Genomic DNA, 16170 nt, shown 5'->3' on the forward strand with positions numbered 1-16170 from the left:
TCATTATTCATTGGCAACGTCATAATTCCATTTGTGTGTGTTTTTTGTTTGTTTGTGTGTGTTTGTTTTTTTTTTCCAGGAAGGCATTGCAGAATTGAAAGGAGGAAGTTCCATAATGTTTGTAATTAAACTTTCTTTCAACCCGTTGAGGACAAGCTAAGTTGCTACAGCACGCATTTTCCATACACACCTGCCCGAGTGTACTCGGTACTAGTCCTCAACGGGTTAAGGCATTGCTAATACTTGCTTTGTCTAGTCATGAAACCCTCTATCCCACACAGGACAAAAAATGAAATGTACAACTGCTTGACAATTGTGAAATATACTCTGCAAAGAACTGAAAAAGGCTTTGTTATCCTCCATGCAAATGATATCCCCTGAAAATGCAGCACCTCACTGTGTTGATTACCAAGCACTTTATCTCTTTATTCTGACAACATTCCTGTACTGCTTGCTGCTTTCATCCACAGACATCAAACATAAGCACACAGAGTAAATGCATTCATCATGAATGATCATCTAGATGTGCACTTGATGAATGGAGGAGTCAGCTATAAATGAAGTGAATAAAGAAATTGACAGAATTCTCTTTGCCGGGAATTTTTTTAGTTAAAAAACAGCTAAAACTATTTGGGCCAAGATGGAAGAGGGGGCAGTATTTTATTTATTTATTTTTTTTTTTTCAAGGAGCATTAGTCTTAGTCTTAGGCAATGACAAATTAATATATTTGAAATGTGTAATGTTGTTCTATTTTTTATGAAATGCAAATAATAACATCGAAAAAAGAAATTGCACCATGAAAAATGGTCCAATAAAGTAATGAAACTTGCTTGGTTGTGTGCTTGTTTGCAGGTTAGCACAACTATTACACAGTTTTCATAAAGCCTGTCAAAGTTTTTTCACCTTCGTCTGGGAAGGGGTAATCCCCGTGGGGCGTGGTGGCTCGGGTGGAGGCGAGACTCTGGGCCGGCTCCCTGTTGCTGCCGTGGCTCCTGGGGGTGAGGAGGGAGCCGTGCATGGAGGTAGCCCTGGACCGCCGCTCCACCATCTCTAGCTTGCGCTGCTCCAGCTGTGCCCGGAACTTCTCGTACAGGGACTGCTGGCTGTGGTGGCTGCTGGCCGACAGAGGGCGCTGTTGCAACTCATCTTCCCCATCCTACAACATGAGGATCAGTGCTCAGTAAGTGAGAAATGGTGCTACATGTCCAATTCTCTACATAGCACACACACTGAACAGTTAACCTGAGGTGAGTAACTAAAATTTAGATACAGCTTAATTAGAATAAATTTTGTTATCTACAAATTGAAAACAATCGAAAAAGATAAATCAGTCAGTTGACACTACGCCCCCCCCCCCCAAAAAAAAAAAAATAAATCATCTGGTCTTTTTCTCTATTAAACAATTTATGAGCAGTCATTCGGAGTCATATTGTTTTATCCATAAATACCATGTAGCTCTAATTTGTTTCACAGAAATACAGTAGGTAATTGAATAACCGATACAGAAAAATTTCATATATCATGAATATATATGCACTGGCCTTATCAAAATCACGTCAGTAGGATGCTGTATGTGTATGTCATGATAGACCAATTTTCATAATGTTTCAACACTGACAGAACAAATCTCTCACTCAAAAAAGAGAAAGTAAATAAAGGAGAGATAATCCTGTAATGTTTATTAAAACTTGTGATAATTAAAATAGATGCGTGTGGAATGTTATGAAGTAATAAATATACAATGTCTTTGGTCATTTTTTTTTTAAAATCTCAGAATCAGAAATGAATATGAAATTGGCTAAATTATGTACACCTAATAATATAATGCTGAATGAATGTGAAGATATAAAGTGTAAATGAAACATGGTTTGAGTTATATCCCGATCCAGCCATTTAATGAAAAATGTCTATTAATAAAAAAGACCATGATATGTAGATAATATCTTTAAAGTGGTGCTCTGAAATAACTGCAATTTCATATCAACATGAACACTGTACATGTATATTAAGATAATATCATATACATGGTGAATATTGCAAGAGTGAACACGGTGTATACACTGAACAGAATCTGAAATGCACATTGATTGCAAATGTCAAGTAAGATTAATATCAAAGACTCACGATCAACACTGTACACCAGACTGGCCATTACACAAACAAGCACACAACTATACTGATGAATAGACTGAAGCAAAGCAAATAATCAAACACCGATCATTTTCTGAAATACTGAAGTGAATTTTGTTTTGTTAGTGAAATAAAATCAAATGAACCCGCAAACACCCACAAACAAAAAAACAAAGTTAAAAATATGAAACAAACAAAAAGAATTTCACACTGTTAATTTGTTATGCGCTTTTGCGTCTACATTCAAAACACCATGGACCATCATAATGCCTGCCAAATGTAAAATGTAAAAAGGTTTGCTTGAAGACATACATAAAATACAAGAAAACTGTGTGAAATTTAACACCAGTAAATTTCATATGATATGTTTTCTCACGTTTATCAATATAGAAATAAAGATCATGTTACTTCTAGATTATATGCAAATATCGAACAAAGTTGGGCAAGGAGACAACCTGGTATAAACCAAAGAAACAAATGGCTTTGTAAGACATTGAGAAAAATGTCATTCAGAATACAGCTTCATCTCTTTTAACCCGTTGAGGGCGAGTCCCGAGCATACTCGGGCAGGAGTCTATGGGAAATGCGTGTTGTAGCAAAATCAATCCGTCCTCAACGGGTTAAAGGGCAAGGCTTTGCAAAGTTAAGCCGCTGGTCTCTTAATTGCCTCCCCTTGTACAACACCCAGAGGACACATGTTTGCCTGCAACCAGAGTGGCTAAAACACTGTATGGGAGTTTGACAGATCCGCAGCACACTGCATCATTTGTTTTGGAGACATGCATTCTCATTTTACTAGAAGTAGAAAGAAGGAGAAAGAAGAATTAGCTTGTTTGGTAATCTACATCTGCCAACAACCTTGCCCCTTTGGTTCGACTGGGGATTAGAACAACAACAACAACAAAATCATGATGAGTTCTGAACACTGGTCGAGTAAATGTTCACAAAATAGAAAATTACAAGGCTGACGGCCCGACATATGATTAAAAATATGTTTGTATCACCAAGTACACCTATTGCTTCAGTCATGAATTCCCATGTAGAAGTGAACAAGGAGAAAGAAGAATTAGCTTGTTTGGTACTCTACATCTGCTTACAACCTTGCCCCTTTGGTTCGACTGGGGATTAGAACAGAAAAAAAAAAATCATGATGAGTTCTGAACACCGGTCAAGTAAATGCTCACAAAGTACGTGTAGAGCTTTACGAGGCTGAAGGTTCATAATGATTAATAAATGTTGTTTGCCATTGCGCAGCGCATTGCGCAGTTTGACCATGTCTCTGCAACTCGAGCCAGTAGACCTCCTTATGCCAACTGATCAGTCAGTTTATTATAGGCCTTTACGTTTTTATTTTGGTGAATACTTTCCAATAAGCTGTGGCATTCAGGCTCTGCCCACAGATCGAGGAATAATCTTAATAATCTTAATTCTTCGTCTCTCCAATTGTTTTCCCTTGGTAGACACAGCGCTGCAGCCATAATAACTATTATCAACTCAGTCGGAGAGTAATTACATGTATTATTATATTAAACAGCTAGATACTATAGAATCGGTGTATGGTGTTGATGTAAATAAACAAGTGCAAGTATGGTACCGAAACACACGATTCATAAGACGTACACAAGTACGCGAACAGAACAATAAGCTGTGAGATACCCCATGAGACACGCATGCGCACAGCGCACAATGACATCATAGAATCATGATTGAAATCACGGTTGCGTTCATGCGGTTTCGGCAATCGTGATTCTGGCAGAATCATGATTTAAAACGCCCTTTTTTCTGCGTTTCAGATCGGCGTGTTGAAACGCGTTTAAATGGAAAAGTCGCATGAACGCAACGCAACTAAACACGTTTAGCGACTAAACGTGTTTAGAAACGCAATTCTAGTTTCGCATGGACGCAGCCCTACATCTGCTTACAACCTTGCCCCTTTGGTTCGACTGGCGATTAGAAAAAAAAAAATCATAATGAGTTCTGAACACCGGTCGAGGAAATGTTCACAAAATAGAAAATTACAAGGCTGACGGCCCGACATATGATTAAAATAAACCTATTGCTTCACTCATGAATTCCCATGTAGAAGTGAACAAGGAGAAAGAAGAATTAGCTTGTTTGGTAATCTACATCTGCTTACAACCTTGCCCCTCTGGTTCGACTGGGGATTAGAACAGAAAAAAAAAAAAAAATCATGATGAGTTCTGAACACCAGTCGAGTAAATGTTCACAAAATAGAAAATTACAAGGCTGACGGCCTGACATATGATTAAAATAAACCTATTGCTTCACTCATGAATTCCCATGTAGAAGTGAACAAGGAGAAAGAAGAATTAGCTTGTTTGGTAATCTACATCTGCCAACAACCTTGCCCCTTTAGTTCAACTGCGGATTAGAAAAAAAAAAAAAATCATGATGAGTTCTGAACACCGGTCGAGTAAATGTTCACAAAATAGAAAATTACAAGGCTGACGGCCCGACATATGATTAAAATAAACCTATTGCTTCACTCATGAATTCCCATGTAGAAGTGAACAAGGAGAAAGAAGAATTAGCTTGTTTGGTAATCTACATCTGCTTACAACCTTGCCCCTTTGGTTCGACTGGGGATTAGAACAGAAAAAAAAAAAAAAATCATGATGAGTTCTGAACACCGGTCGAGTAAATGTTCACAAAGTACGTGTAGAGCTTTACAAGGCTGAAGGTTCATAATGATCAATAAATGTCACAAGGTATTGCTTCGCTCATGCATTCCAATTTAGAAGTGAACAGGAAGAAAGAAGAATTTGCTAGTTTGGTGCTCTTGGATCGACTGGGGATTAAAACAAAAACAAAAATCATGATGAGCTCTGAACACAGATCGAGAAAACAGAAAATTATAAGGCTGAAAGTCCATTGTGATTACAAATATCACCAGGTATTGCTTCGCTCAGCAGCACTTTTGAGCAACAAATATAACTTCCATAATGTAGTACAGAAAACAGAGCAATAACTGCTTTTTATAGTAAAAAGAGAGAAAAAAATGAATCAACAGATTGAATCATATAATCAATAACAGCACTTCATGCTGGAATGAAATGGGCAATACACCACAATTTTTTTGTTTTTAATTTCTTTCAGAATATATCACACTATGGGTTACTTTGTAAGTGTAATGGGACAAATCAATACAACACACATACACTATACTAAAATAAGAAATAACAGACAACTAGTATTCTCCTACTAGTTATCCTTTTCATCTTGATAGACTGTTATTAGATTAGCAGCTCAGACTTGTACAGAAAATGAAAATTGCCACTGTCGAATCGAGTACCGGTAAAATTTTCCATCCGTGCTGATTTGTCATTAATAAAATGTATTTAAAAGCTACATATCCCCTCTGTGCTTTGTTTGCTGAACTGCACGCAGACTGGAATGATCAGCAGAGATGTATGGTAACTAATCATCAATGATCAGAGATTACCTAATCCCCTTAATCCATATTAAGTCAACATGATATTCCAGTTGAACTGAGACACATAACTACTGGTACACCTGCTTGGGCTTGCTAACTTTACAACTTGGTCAAGTTTGGATGTGGATTAGTGTCTGTTGATGAAAGAGCTTAAAAGAGTGAAGTGGAGGTGTAACAAATGTCTCAAAATAAGTAGTCACCATTACAACACTAATCATAATTAGATTTATGACTGACTGGGAAGTCTATAAATAATTGTTATTCTGTCTGTGCATATTTTCCATGCTTCACATTCATTCCTCGAAATGAGCACTGATTTATAAACCCGTTGAGGATGGACTGATTTTACTACAACATTTCCCATAGACACTAGCCCGAGTACACTGGGGACTCGTCCTCAACGGGTTAAGGCTGCGTTTATCTAACTTGAGAGAGAGAATCACGTTTCAAAACGCGTTTGGAACTGTGTTTGCAAACGTGGTTTGAAACGCGATTATCAGGGTGCTGCGTTTATCTAACCATCATACAATTGCGATTCGAGCGGTGTCACTGTGAAGCTGCTTTGCACCGTATGACCTGGGAAGTAACAGTCAACTGCATACTGCCAAACATGCCTCATCAGTCACACACAAATAATGGGTAGAGAGCACAACCGGAAACAGCTGGGATTTGACCTTGAGATATAGACGCATTTCAAAACGGCGTTGCGTGTATCTACTCACAAGCCCTGAAAATGCCTCAAACGCATTTAGGATCATAATTCTGCCTCAGAAAATTTTTCGATAAACGCAGCCTAAGTCTAGACTGTAGTGAAATGAAATTCAGATGCTGCTGTTAGTTGCATTCTCAAAGTCATGGGCATTTCTATCTTATTCAACCTGCATCAGAGAAATCAGACTTGCCACAGGACAGAATAAAAAAAGTATGATTTATGATATACCATGACAGCTGTTACACTGTGAAGAATAACACGTCATTTTGAATGTAATGGGAACATGTAATATCAAGAGATGGAAGTATATTAAACATTGCTGCGGGAAGCTTGTTTATGGGATTAATACACATCAAACAAGGCATTAGAAAACCTAGAATAAGACACCAACACCAACACTTGTATCAATGTATCTTCCTTTTCACTCTCTCTCATTCATATATATATATATATATATAATAAATTGATATTATATATATATATATATATATTCATTCTTTTTTTTTTCTCTCTCTTTCACTCTAATTTTTCAAACATTCCCAGTTTTATTTCTTCATCATGCTGCACCAACTATTAGTTTGTGTACTGCAAACATCAAAGAGATATACATTGTAGCAAATGCATCTGAAAATGAGGGATTAAATAGTGCATATATCAAAAGAGATTATATCTTTAGGCAGCCAGTTTAGGTGCTTGAAGTAACAATAAAAACAAATCAAAAATAGCATGTAAAGCATTAAAAAGCATCCACTGTGTAAACACATGATGATGTAAGGATACCAGTAAATTTGTGGCATGTTACTGATGTTAGAATGCCTGTCCCTGACATGACGCACACATGGCCATACATGAAGTTGTAATAAAACAGAAAACTAGAGAGGGCAGTATTTAATGAAATACCTGTAGAAAACAACTTGTGCACGAAATTCATTCAAACTCGCTGTCACTACAATGTATGTACCATGAATATTCATAGTATTCATTATGATAATTAGAACATTTCATATGAGTTAGTTTCTACTACACCCCCCCCCCCCATATCATGGTGCTTCACAAACTTTTAGTTACAACTTTATTTTTTTTTTTTCACTACACTATGTCAAAGAAAGAAGATATCATAATGCAGTGGTAGATCCAGGAGGACAGCACCGCGGGCACACCCCCCCCCCTTTATTTTTTGTTGAAACAAAAGAAATCAAAAGTAAAAATGGGGAGGGGTGCTGGTGCCCCCCCCCCCCTTAATTTTGTTAACATGCCCCCTCTTTACAGAATTCCTGGATCCGCCCCTGTAATGACATGCATGAGCTATCCTTCATTTCTGTTCAATAATACACATGCCTGATGAATTACAGTTCACTCAGGGCAAACTGCATGTAGTCAGTCATTGTCAGTTTGATTTTTGGATGGAAAATGTCTCAATTTTCTGGGATATATCTGAAATCTGTTTATCTCATACAAATTCAAAATCTATATGGATGGTTTGCAAACTGCAAGACTGGACTGCGGATTTAGATAGTGCGTCATGACGTGGGAGAAAAAAAAAAAAGGAAAAAATCTTGAGAGTGACTTGTGTAAAGACATGTGATCATTATCTTGCAGAAGGCTGTTTGATTAATTAAATGTATTTCATTATGACAGGACATAGATGGCTTCAATAGCAAATGTCATAATCAAGGTTCAAATTCAGAATACAACGACAAAACACTTATCCTTCCTTCTCTACAGGAGATACATCTGTACACTACTATATGGGCTTGTTTGCTTTGCATACAATATGTTCTAGATGGTGATTTCTCTTATTCCTTTTTTTTCCTCTCTCTCTCTCTCTCTGTTTGGACAGTCTGCATCAGCAATGACAGGAAAAATATTTTTTACAAATGTGTTTTTATCTACTTCAAATTCACTTTCTCCAATACAATAATGTAGATGAGATTGCATCATGCTTCTTGCACACAGATCCCAATATGTGTTAAGATAAAGGATCAGTTTAAGTGGATCTTCAAAGACTGAAATGCATGAAACGTGTAAATACCAAGAATGACGGTCAAATTTTCAGACACAAGAAAGGTGCCATAATCATTGTCCCCCATTTGTTCCAATTCTGCAAACATCTGAATAAGTGTACTTTATGTGATTGGAATGCTTGAAAAAAAAAAAAAAAAAACTCTGTTGGACATAAGGAAGATGACCTCATTTGAAGTAAGATTTAACTGAAATAGATATTGTTAGAATTCTTCACTGGGTTAATATTTCCACATGCTGTACCAAAAGCAGATAAAAAGAAAGGTGATATTCATATGAATATTAAAAGCAATGATACAAGATTTCATCAGTATGGCGATGAGCTGGGTTTATTCGCAAAGCATGCAAGGTGGATTGTTAATTCTTGTCCTCCATCCGCAACACTCGAAGCTGAACAGCTTACCAAGCCTGATGCGAGCAGATTTTCAAAGTGCTCTGCAAGCTCTTCACCATCAATAACGTCCTCATCGTAATCCTCAAACACCAGTGGTTCTTCCTCCATATCTTCTTCCCCATTTTCGGCAAGATCGCCGTCGTCCCGCCCTGTGTCCTCCACCTCGTCTGTCATCCCCCCAGATGGCTTCTTCTGCGATTCTTTGCCTTTGGCCCTCGTCCCGACACGCTGCCGACTGCGGAGTGGTTTCTTGGGATGCTTTGCGGGTGTTTTCCTCTGTGGAGTCTTCTGCGTCGCTCTAGTTACTGACTTACTCTGTTTATTGTAGAGTACGTTACAAAAATGCAAGAAATCTACTATCACAACCCACAATGGCATTTTATAGACATGTATTCCAACTCCTCACTCTCAGACCCTGTTTTCACACTTCCCTTCAAAGACTGAAGACCTTACAAGATTAAAATTTAATTCAAATGGCGATGGAAAATTTGTCATTTTTGCATGAAAACTAATGAGGATGTGAAATCCCTGAAAATTTTGGTTACCCGTGGAATTGCTTTCTCAAAGTCGCATCAAAACCACATTGACTAGAAAGGTTGCTATGGCAACTGGTATGCCTCCGCCTTAACGCATGGTTCTCCTAATAAGTCTATACTACAATGTCTTGACAATGTGTGATGAGTTTCACATAATTGACAAAATGTTAGAATGACAGGTTTGTCACAAATGTGTTGAATGCTCACTTTCCTTGAACTAGGTTTAATTGGATGGATGGCTATAGTGCCTAAAAGAGCGCAGGTACTTGGGGATTTGAGAATTTTTACTTCATTTTTTACTCTTTTTTATATAAGTCTATGCATTGATTAACTTGCAAGGTATGGAGAAAAAGTGTAATTCTAATTTGAATTGTAACCTTTGACCTCATGACATGAAACTCTCTCTGGAGAATCTTTATTTGGTATTACATGTATACACCAAGTTTCAAGAAAAAAAACTCCAGGCATTGCATAGATATGGGGGAAATAGTGAAATTTTGAGCATTTGACCTTGACCTTTGACCTTGAGCATGTGCACCCAAAAGTCGATAGGCAAAACTTTGTCTACTCATGCATATACATACCAAGTCTCAAAGGATACCTTAAATGGTTTTTTAGTTCCGCTGTCCACAAAATTCATTACGGACAGACGGAAGGACGGACGGACGGAAGGACGGACAACCCGAAAACATAATGCATCCGGCGACACTTTGTGGCGGAGGCATAAAAACCATTGCATACAAACTGTATGTCTGGTGAAAAGTGAATGGAAATATTAGTAGATCAATAAACCAACATTCAATTGACTTCAAACAAAAGTCAAACTGCAAAACGCTTTTCCATCGGACACAGACAGTTTTACTCAGCAGTTTTGTCGAAACGTGTTCTACAAAACACGATCATAGAATAGAAATGAATTCCTTCTTGCTTTCCTGTAATTGCTTTTCTACATCCTCATAAACAATGTCACCCTGAAAAGCCTTTTTTTTTTCTATTTTTTTGGTAGAATCTTTATCACGACGAACTACGTATGACTGCGCACCAAAATGCTGAACTCTTAAATACAAATGATGCACATCTATTCCACTTTTTTGAAATAGTGGATTCCAATCTGCAAAACACTACTTTGAAACTCAATCTCTTGTTGTCTTTCTCTTTGGCTCAATCCAATCAAGAAGCTTTATTTCTATTTTTTTTTTAAATCAAAACATGTTTTTCACTCCTTCATCAGCTCCCTGACTCAAGTAGCAATGAAGTCAATGCAAGGAGAGACATAAGGATTACATTTTGTAGTGCGATCCCCAGCACCCAAAAGCGTAGCGCATATCACACAAACAGAACAAAACCCCCCCCCCCAAAAAGCAAGAAAGTTGCGACACAAAATGTCACTTATGACGTCTCAAGACTGTCTTGTGGACTTGAAAAGTCAAGTGATTCAACATGGGTCATTTCTTGCCCTTGAATTATCTTACAAAATATCAGATAACAAACAAAAGATTCTGGCAGTTTGTTAACAATGTGTTTCACAAGGTAACTTTAATGCAAAATTTGATAACTGCAAAGCCAGAAGTATTTGTGACCTGAAACTTCTGCAAAATAAAGTCGGCAAACTTTCTTGGCGGCATGAAACTCTCGCAACTGCAACATACATTTAATGCATTGTGTATCAAAAAAAGACAAAAACACTTTTCATGTACTTTACTTTCACTAATCTCCCCTCCTCACAGCATTCACCTAAATCTCATCTTTTTATATTTTTGGGGTTCCATGTGAGGATTTGTTTGAGAGTGAGGCAGTTAGAATTGAGTAAACTGTGTAAGCCTCATGCCGACAGTTTGAGAGTTGGCAGCCTAGATGTAGAAAGAGTGATACATTATTGGGTCCTCCACACTGACCTGGAACCTACACCAACAAAAACAGAAGTGATATGGGGGGAAATCATGCATGCAGTAATGTAACAAAGCAAAAATCAAATGGTAAGAAATTTGGTATTTGGTTTCACTAGTTGGGTAAAGAAAAAATAATTATCACTGGCTGAGGAAACAAACAACAAAATAAAAAAAAAAACATTTAGCCCCACATTCCCGGTATTTCATACAGCCTGTAGCAAACAGAAAATACATCCTGTTAGACTACTGGACAATAATCAAATCGATTTGGCATCACAAAGCACAAGTTCGTTCATATTGAAATGAGTTAATGCAAATGCAAATGCAAAAACACAAAAAAAAAGCAAAGAAAAAGATAAACTTGGATACATCATGCTCTGTTACTCATCCCTTTCTAGCTTTACTTTATCTTTTTTTTTATGTCATGGCTAAAGAGAATAGATACAGCGTAGACAGCTGTAAAATACCATATTCTCCAGAGACGCTGTGGACAGACATGAACGGTATCATATGAAGACAGACCACAACGGCAAAGGAGGAGACAAAATCTAGACCAAGCAAATCTGAGGTTTGGGGGTGGAAATGGTTAATAGAAACCATGAAAACAAAAAGCATGTCCAGGAAGGGAAGGGGTAGGGATTTGAGAAGCAAGACTTCATATTAGTGAAGAAGACATGAATAGGGAAGCAAATGACTGGCAGCATTGCAGGTTGTACGTGTAAGTACACGTCTGGGGAGCACCACAGCACACAGGAATATTAATGGGTCGGACTGGGGCCAATCACACCAGAGAGCAATGAATGACTGCAGCAAAGCATAGCATGCACTCCTTCCTCTCCTGCTGGGGAACTCAGACATCCAATGCCAGACAAGCAGGGAAAAGTCCTCATGCACTACCAAACTCTCCTGGCACCTGCTAGCCAGAGCCAATTTAACCCTTTACTGTGCTTTATTTACCGATTCAGACACATAGCTGGATTGAACAAATTCTTCATCAGCTGTGATAGCACAGATGTCTGGAAACCAACTCTCAAAGCATACAAATTTTCTAATCTCTCTACCATCCCTTTTGCGTCACTATAGCCATCCTATTGAATTGAGGCACTGTTATGCCTTGAGTGGGCTGCCAAACTTCCAGTAATACAGAATTGGGGGATATTTTCAGAAACTCATGAAAGAGTTTGTGAAAGTATAATATAACCAAGTACCGGGGCACACACAGTTAGGGGTGAAGCAGCAATGTCTACAGCAGGGGCATGCGGACCACACGGTATAATGAGTGATCTGCAAAATTATTTGAACAAAAGCAACTGATAAATGAGAATATGAGCGCAAGTATACAAACATTGCAAAAGTTAATATTACCCTTTTCACTGTCATGAGTAGGCTAACTTGGTCATTAAAAAAAAGGCCCCTTATTGGAGTCCACTTTTGTACTCAGACACTAGAAGCACTGAAAGGATTCTCCTACCATGATTGTGTATAAAGCAAAGAATATCATCCTTCTCTTGAAGAATATTGTATCCCTCCATCATGCTAAGGGTGCACTGAGGAAACTACCTGGCTTTGATTCATTCATGCAGTAAATATTTCAAAAAGTATCATACTTTGGTCCCTTACATATAAAGAGAAAAAACTAAACAAAAGGTACAGTATTAAATGAAGGTTTTGAGACAGTAATGGCCATTTGAGATCAAGATATGATACTATGTTGGAATATCCTTTAACACTAAATTTTCCTCAATAAACTTCTTCGGTGCTTTACTGTATATAGATATTTCCCAATCTGTTGCCGTCACTTCATTCATATCATTCAAGAAAAAAAAAAGAGCTTTCTATTTGAAAAAGTGTTCCCTCTAACCCATGAAAAGCAAGAGTCATAATATTGCAGCATTATTGCTAATGGTTAGACACACGCCATATGCCAGCATACCAGTTTGCACGGCAGCCAAAAGCAAAGTGAAGTTACCAAGTCTGTTGCTACGGACAGCCCATCCAGCGGATGCGAGTCAATGGCTTCATTTTCGCCCCCTACATCTGGAGTGTCTTCCGACCCCCGGACACACCCACTGTCATTTCCCGAGGCATCAAACCCGCCCCCATCCTCATCCCTGCAGGATATCGCCACGGAGACCGCCTCTCTCAGCTCTTCTCTCCCTACGGACGAGTTGAAGAGTGCCTCCTGAGCGGAGGGCGACATCCTCTTGAGTTTTCCTGTGGCCTTCAGTTTCAGGAACAACTCCAGGTGCTCGGGGTTCTAGAGTTTGTGAATCATGGGTCGGGTGGGGGGTGGGGGTTGGGGGTGGGGGTGGGGGTGATGTGCCAAGGTGAGGAGAGAATGTCATCAGGAGGAGTGTAATGTGGGTTACAGGAGGAACAAAGGTTTTGGAATGAAGAGGAAAGTGATAGATTGATGACAGATGTCTGTGATATGAGAACTCTACAGACAGAGACAAGTGACACCTCATGCAATCTACACTTGTACGTACTATCCGACTGAGGGAGACATGAAAGTGAACAGAATTACAATGTTGAAAAGTCATAGGCAGGTCTCTGGAACACAAACAAATGGTATGGAAATACAGAAAATCAAAACAAAGTGTTCCTGTACAATCATTGTTTGATAGTGCATTTCACATGTACACCTGTAGCACAGCGGACATGGTGCATGTTTGGCTTTAGAAGACATTATGCCCACAAGTGGGAATTACCCCCAATTGAGCATGTATCAGTGCATTGGATAATTTTGAAATATCACAATTAATATCTCTTCACTGATAAAGAAACATTACTACCTCATCTCCTGTAATACATATCATACACAGTGGCAAGAGTTATGAAAGGCACAAGAGATCAATTTGCGAACAACTCTAGCTAGGAATATGCACACACTGCCCTGTACGGTTAAACATTTCCTGCTTAACATTGCTGAATGGTTGATACTCCACCATCACGGAACTGAATGTGAAAATGCTGCCTGATTTGCAGAACATGACGCACTCAGCAGACACAGCATATGGCCCATGGATCCCCATCATCCAGTGACGAGGTGTAAAAAAAAAAAAAAAAAATGCAAAAGTGATTTGCATGCAGAACATTTGCACTATAGAGCAGCAATTCAGTTTATCCAGTTACAGGTATCTGCAACAGCATCGCAAGTTTGTACAGTACCATGACCTCATTCATTCTCTCTCTCTATCCCTCTCTCTATCTCATGGCATCTTAGTGTGACCTACATCCTTCAAAACTAGCAAATGGTTACCATGTCAGATAAGATTTTTCAGACAGGGTCAGACATTTAAATATGAGACTCACAGCTTAAAAAAAAAAGAAGAATATGATAACTTATCAAAATCAGATGTAAATTTGTATATCAAGTTTGAGGAACAGTCGTCCCTTCCTACTGTCACTCTCTTCTTTCTACGGTCTTCCTCTCACCATGCAACAGTTCATTATACGTACACATGGTATTACTGCAAACCATTTTTCCTCGAGCTCGAACGAGTGACAGAAAATTCTGAACTCTTGGAATGTCACCTTTGAGAAATGGGGGCGTTGAAGTTCAAGGTACTGTCAAAGTTCACTGACCTCCTCTCTATATTGTGAGCACACAATAAAGTGTCAGTGATGTCACTGACTGTGGAAAAATTCTTGTCAGGTTCTCCTGCAGACTTTTGATTGCCTCGTGTTTAATCTACAAAAATTGAGAAATAGATGTCACATGGATGGAACAAAGGTCTACAAAAACTTGAAATAAATACTATTTTCACTAAAATGTATTATTCCAACCTTGATATTTAGATAGCTCTATGATTGTCCTTAACTACCTACCTTTAATAGCAACAGGGGAAAAAAACCCCAGCAAATCTTTTAAATAAAAACACTGCCCCCAAAACATACTTTTTTTTTCTATTAAGGACGAGTGGGAAGTACAATACTCAAGTGAATTGGGGGAAGTTTTGCAATGCGGGTTCATTTTTACACTATGTCAACTGACAATTAGACTCTTTTTTTCTTTTTTTTCAGCACAAAAGGGCAATGCAAGTCACATGCAGGGACAGGGAGAAAACAACTGTATATAGAATGGCAAAAAATAAAAGAGAATGATAGCCACAAACAGAGTATACACACATAAATATTGCATTCTGGAACATATGCATCCACCGGTGGCACCAATGCTTTGCAAAATATAAATCACATTCATCACAATTCACAAACTGTTATCATGGTGTTCCAAAGAAAACAAAACAAAAGACAAATGAAAAGTAAACAAAAATTCTTAAATAATCCAGATAATGTAACAGGAGCAATGGCAAAAAAAAAGGAAAAACAAAAACAAAAACAGAGAAAAGTGTTATGAACACGATCTAGTTGACACAATGGGCAGTGAAACACAGCATGACAAGCATTAGGGTGCAGTGCGCTTCAACGGCAAGGTAGGGGCCACTCCTCCTTACCAGGCCCGACGGTATGGTTGGGGGCACGCTGGACGCAACCCGGGATTGGACCCGCGAGGTCTGCTGCTCCTGTTCCACCAGCACCACTGTCTCTACCTGTGTGGTCTGGTCGACGTTAATCGCCACCGACTTCCGCTCTTCATCTATGGCCTCCTCTTCTTCCTCCTTCTTTTCCTCCTCCTCCTCCTCCTCCACCTTCTTCTCCTTCTCCGTTCCCTCTGGAGGAGCGTCGTCCCTCTGCGAAACATCATTCTCGACCGGTTGGTCACTCTTTTCTGTTTCTGTTTCACACTTTCCTCCTTCCATCTCACCACTCCCATCCTTACCTTCTACCGCTCCCTCCTTTTCCTTCTCCGCCTCTTCAGGCTTGGGAAGCACATGGGTGTAACGTAAGGTACACAAGATTATGCAGTCTTTAAAAAAAAACATGGAAGGGTGTTCCTTTCCACGTCTCACTCCTCCTCGCACTCTCTTTAAATATTGTTTTTTGGGGGCCCAAGAGTACATTTAAATTTGGCACACACACACACATGGAATTTTGCAAAAATAGATACCAGACAGCATATGATAAATAT

The 16170-nt window shown here is 38.7% G+C and overlaps 1 protein-coding gene across 1 annotated transcript in view; it reads right to left on the reverse strand.

The window, feature by feature from the left end:
- LOC140237414 (uncharacterized) overlaps window positions 1-16170 on the reverse strand; it is a 144561-nt gene that overhangs the window by 65770 nt on the left and 62621 nt on the right. Inside the window, exons 20-25 of the mRNA XM_072317334.1 lie at window positions 13174-13395; window positions 11664-11686; window positions 11523-11528; window positions 10337-10381; window positions 8723-9026; window positions 905-1157 (exon numbers count right to left, since the gene is read on the reverse strand). Coding sequence (XP_072173435.1) covers window positions 905-1157; window positions 8723-9026; window positions 10337-10381; window positions 11523-11528; window positions 11664-11686; window positions 13174-13395 — 853 coding nt within the window. The remainder of the gene's footprint in view (window positions 1-904; window positions 1158-8722; window positions 9027-10336; window positions 10382-11522; window positions 11529-11663; window positions 11687-13173; window positions 13396-16170) is intronic.

Source organism: Diadema setosum, chromosome 14 (genome assembly GCF_964275005.1).
Source record: "Diadema setosum chromosome 14, eeDiaSeto1, whole genome shotgun sequence".
In the NCBI taxonomy this organism is placed as follows: domain Eukaryota; kingdom Metazoa; phylum Echinodermata; class Echinoidea; order Diadematoida; family Diadematidae; genus Diadema; species Diadema setosum.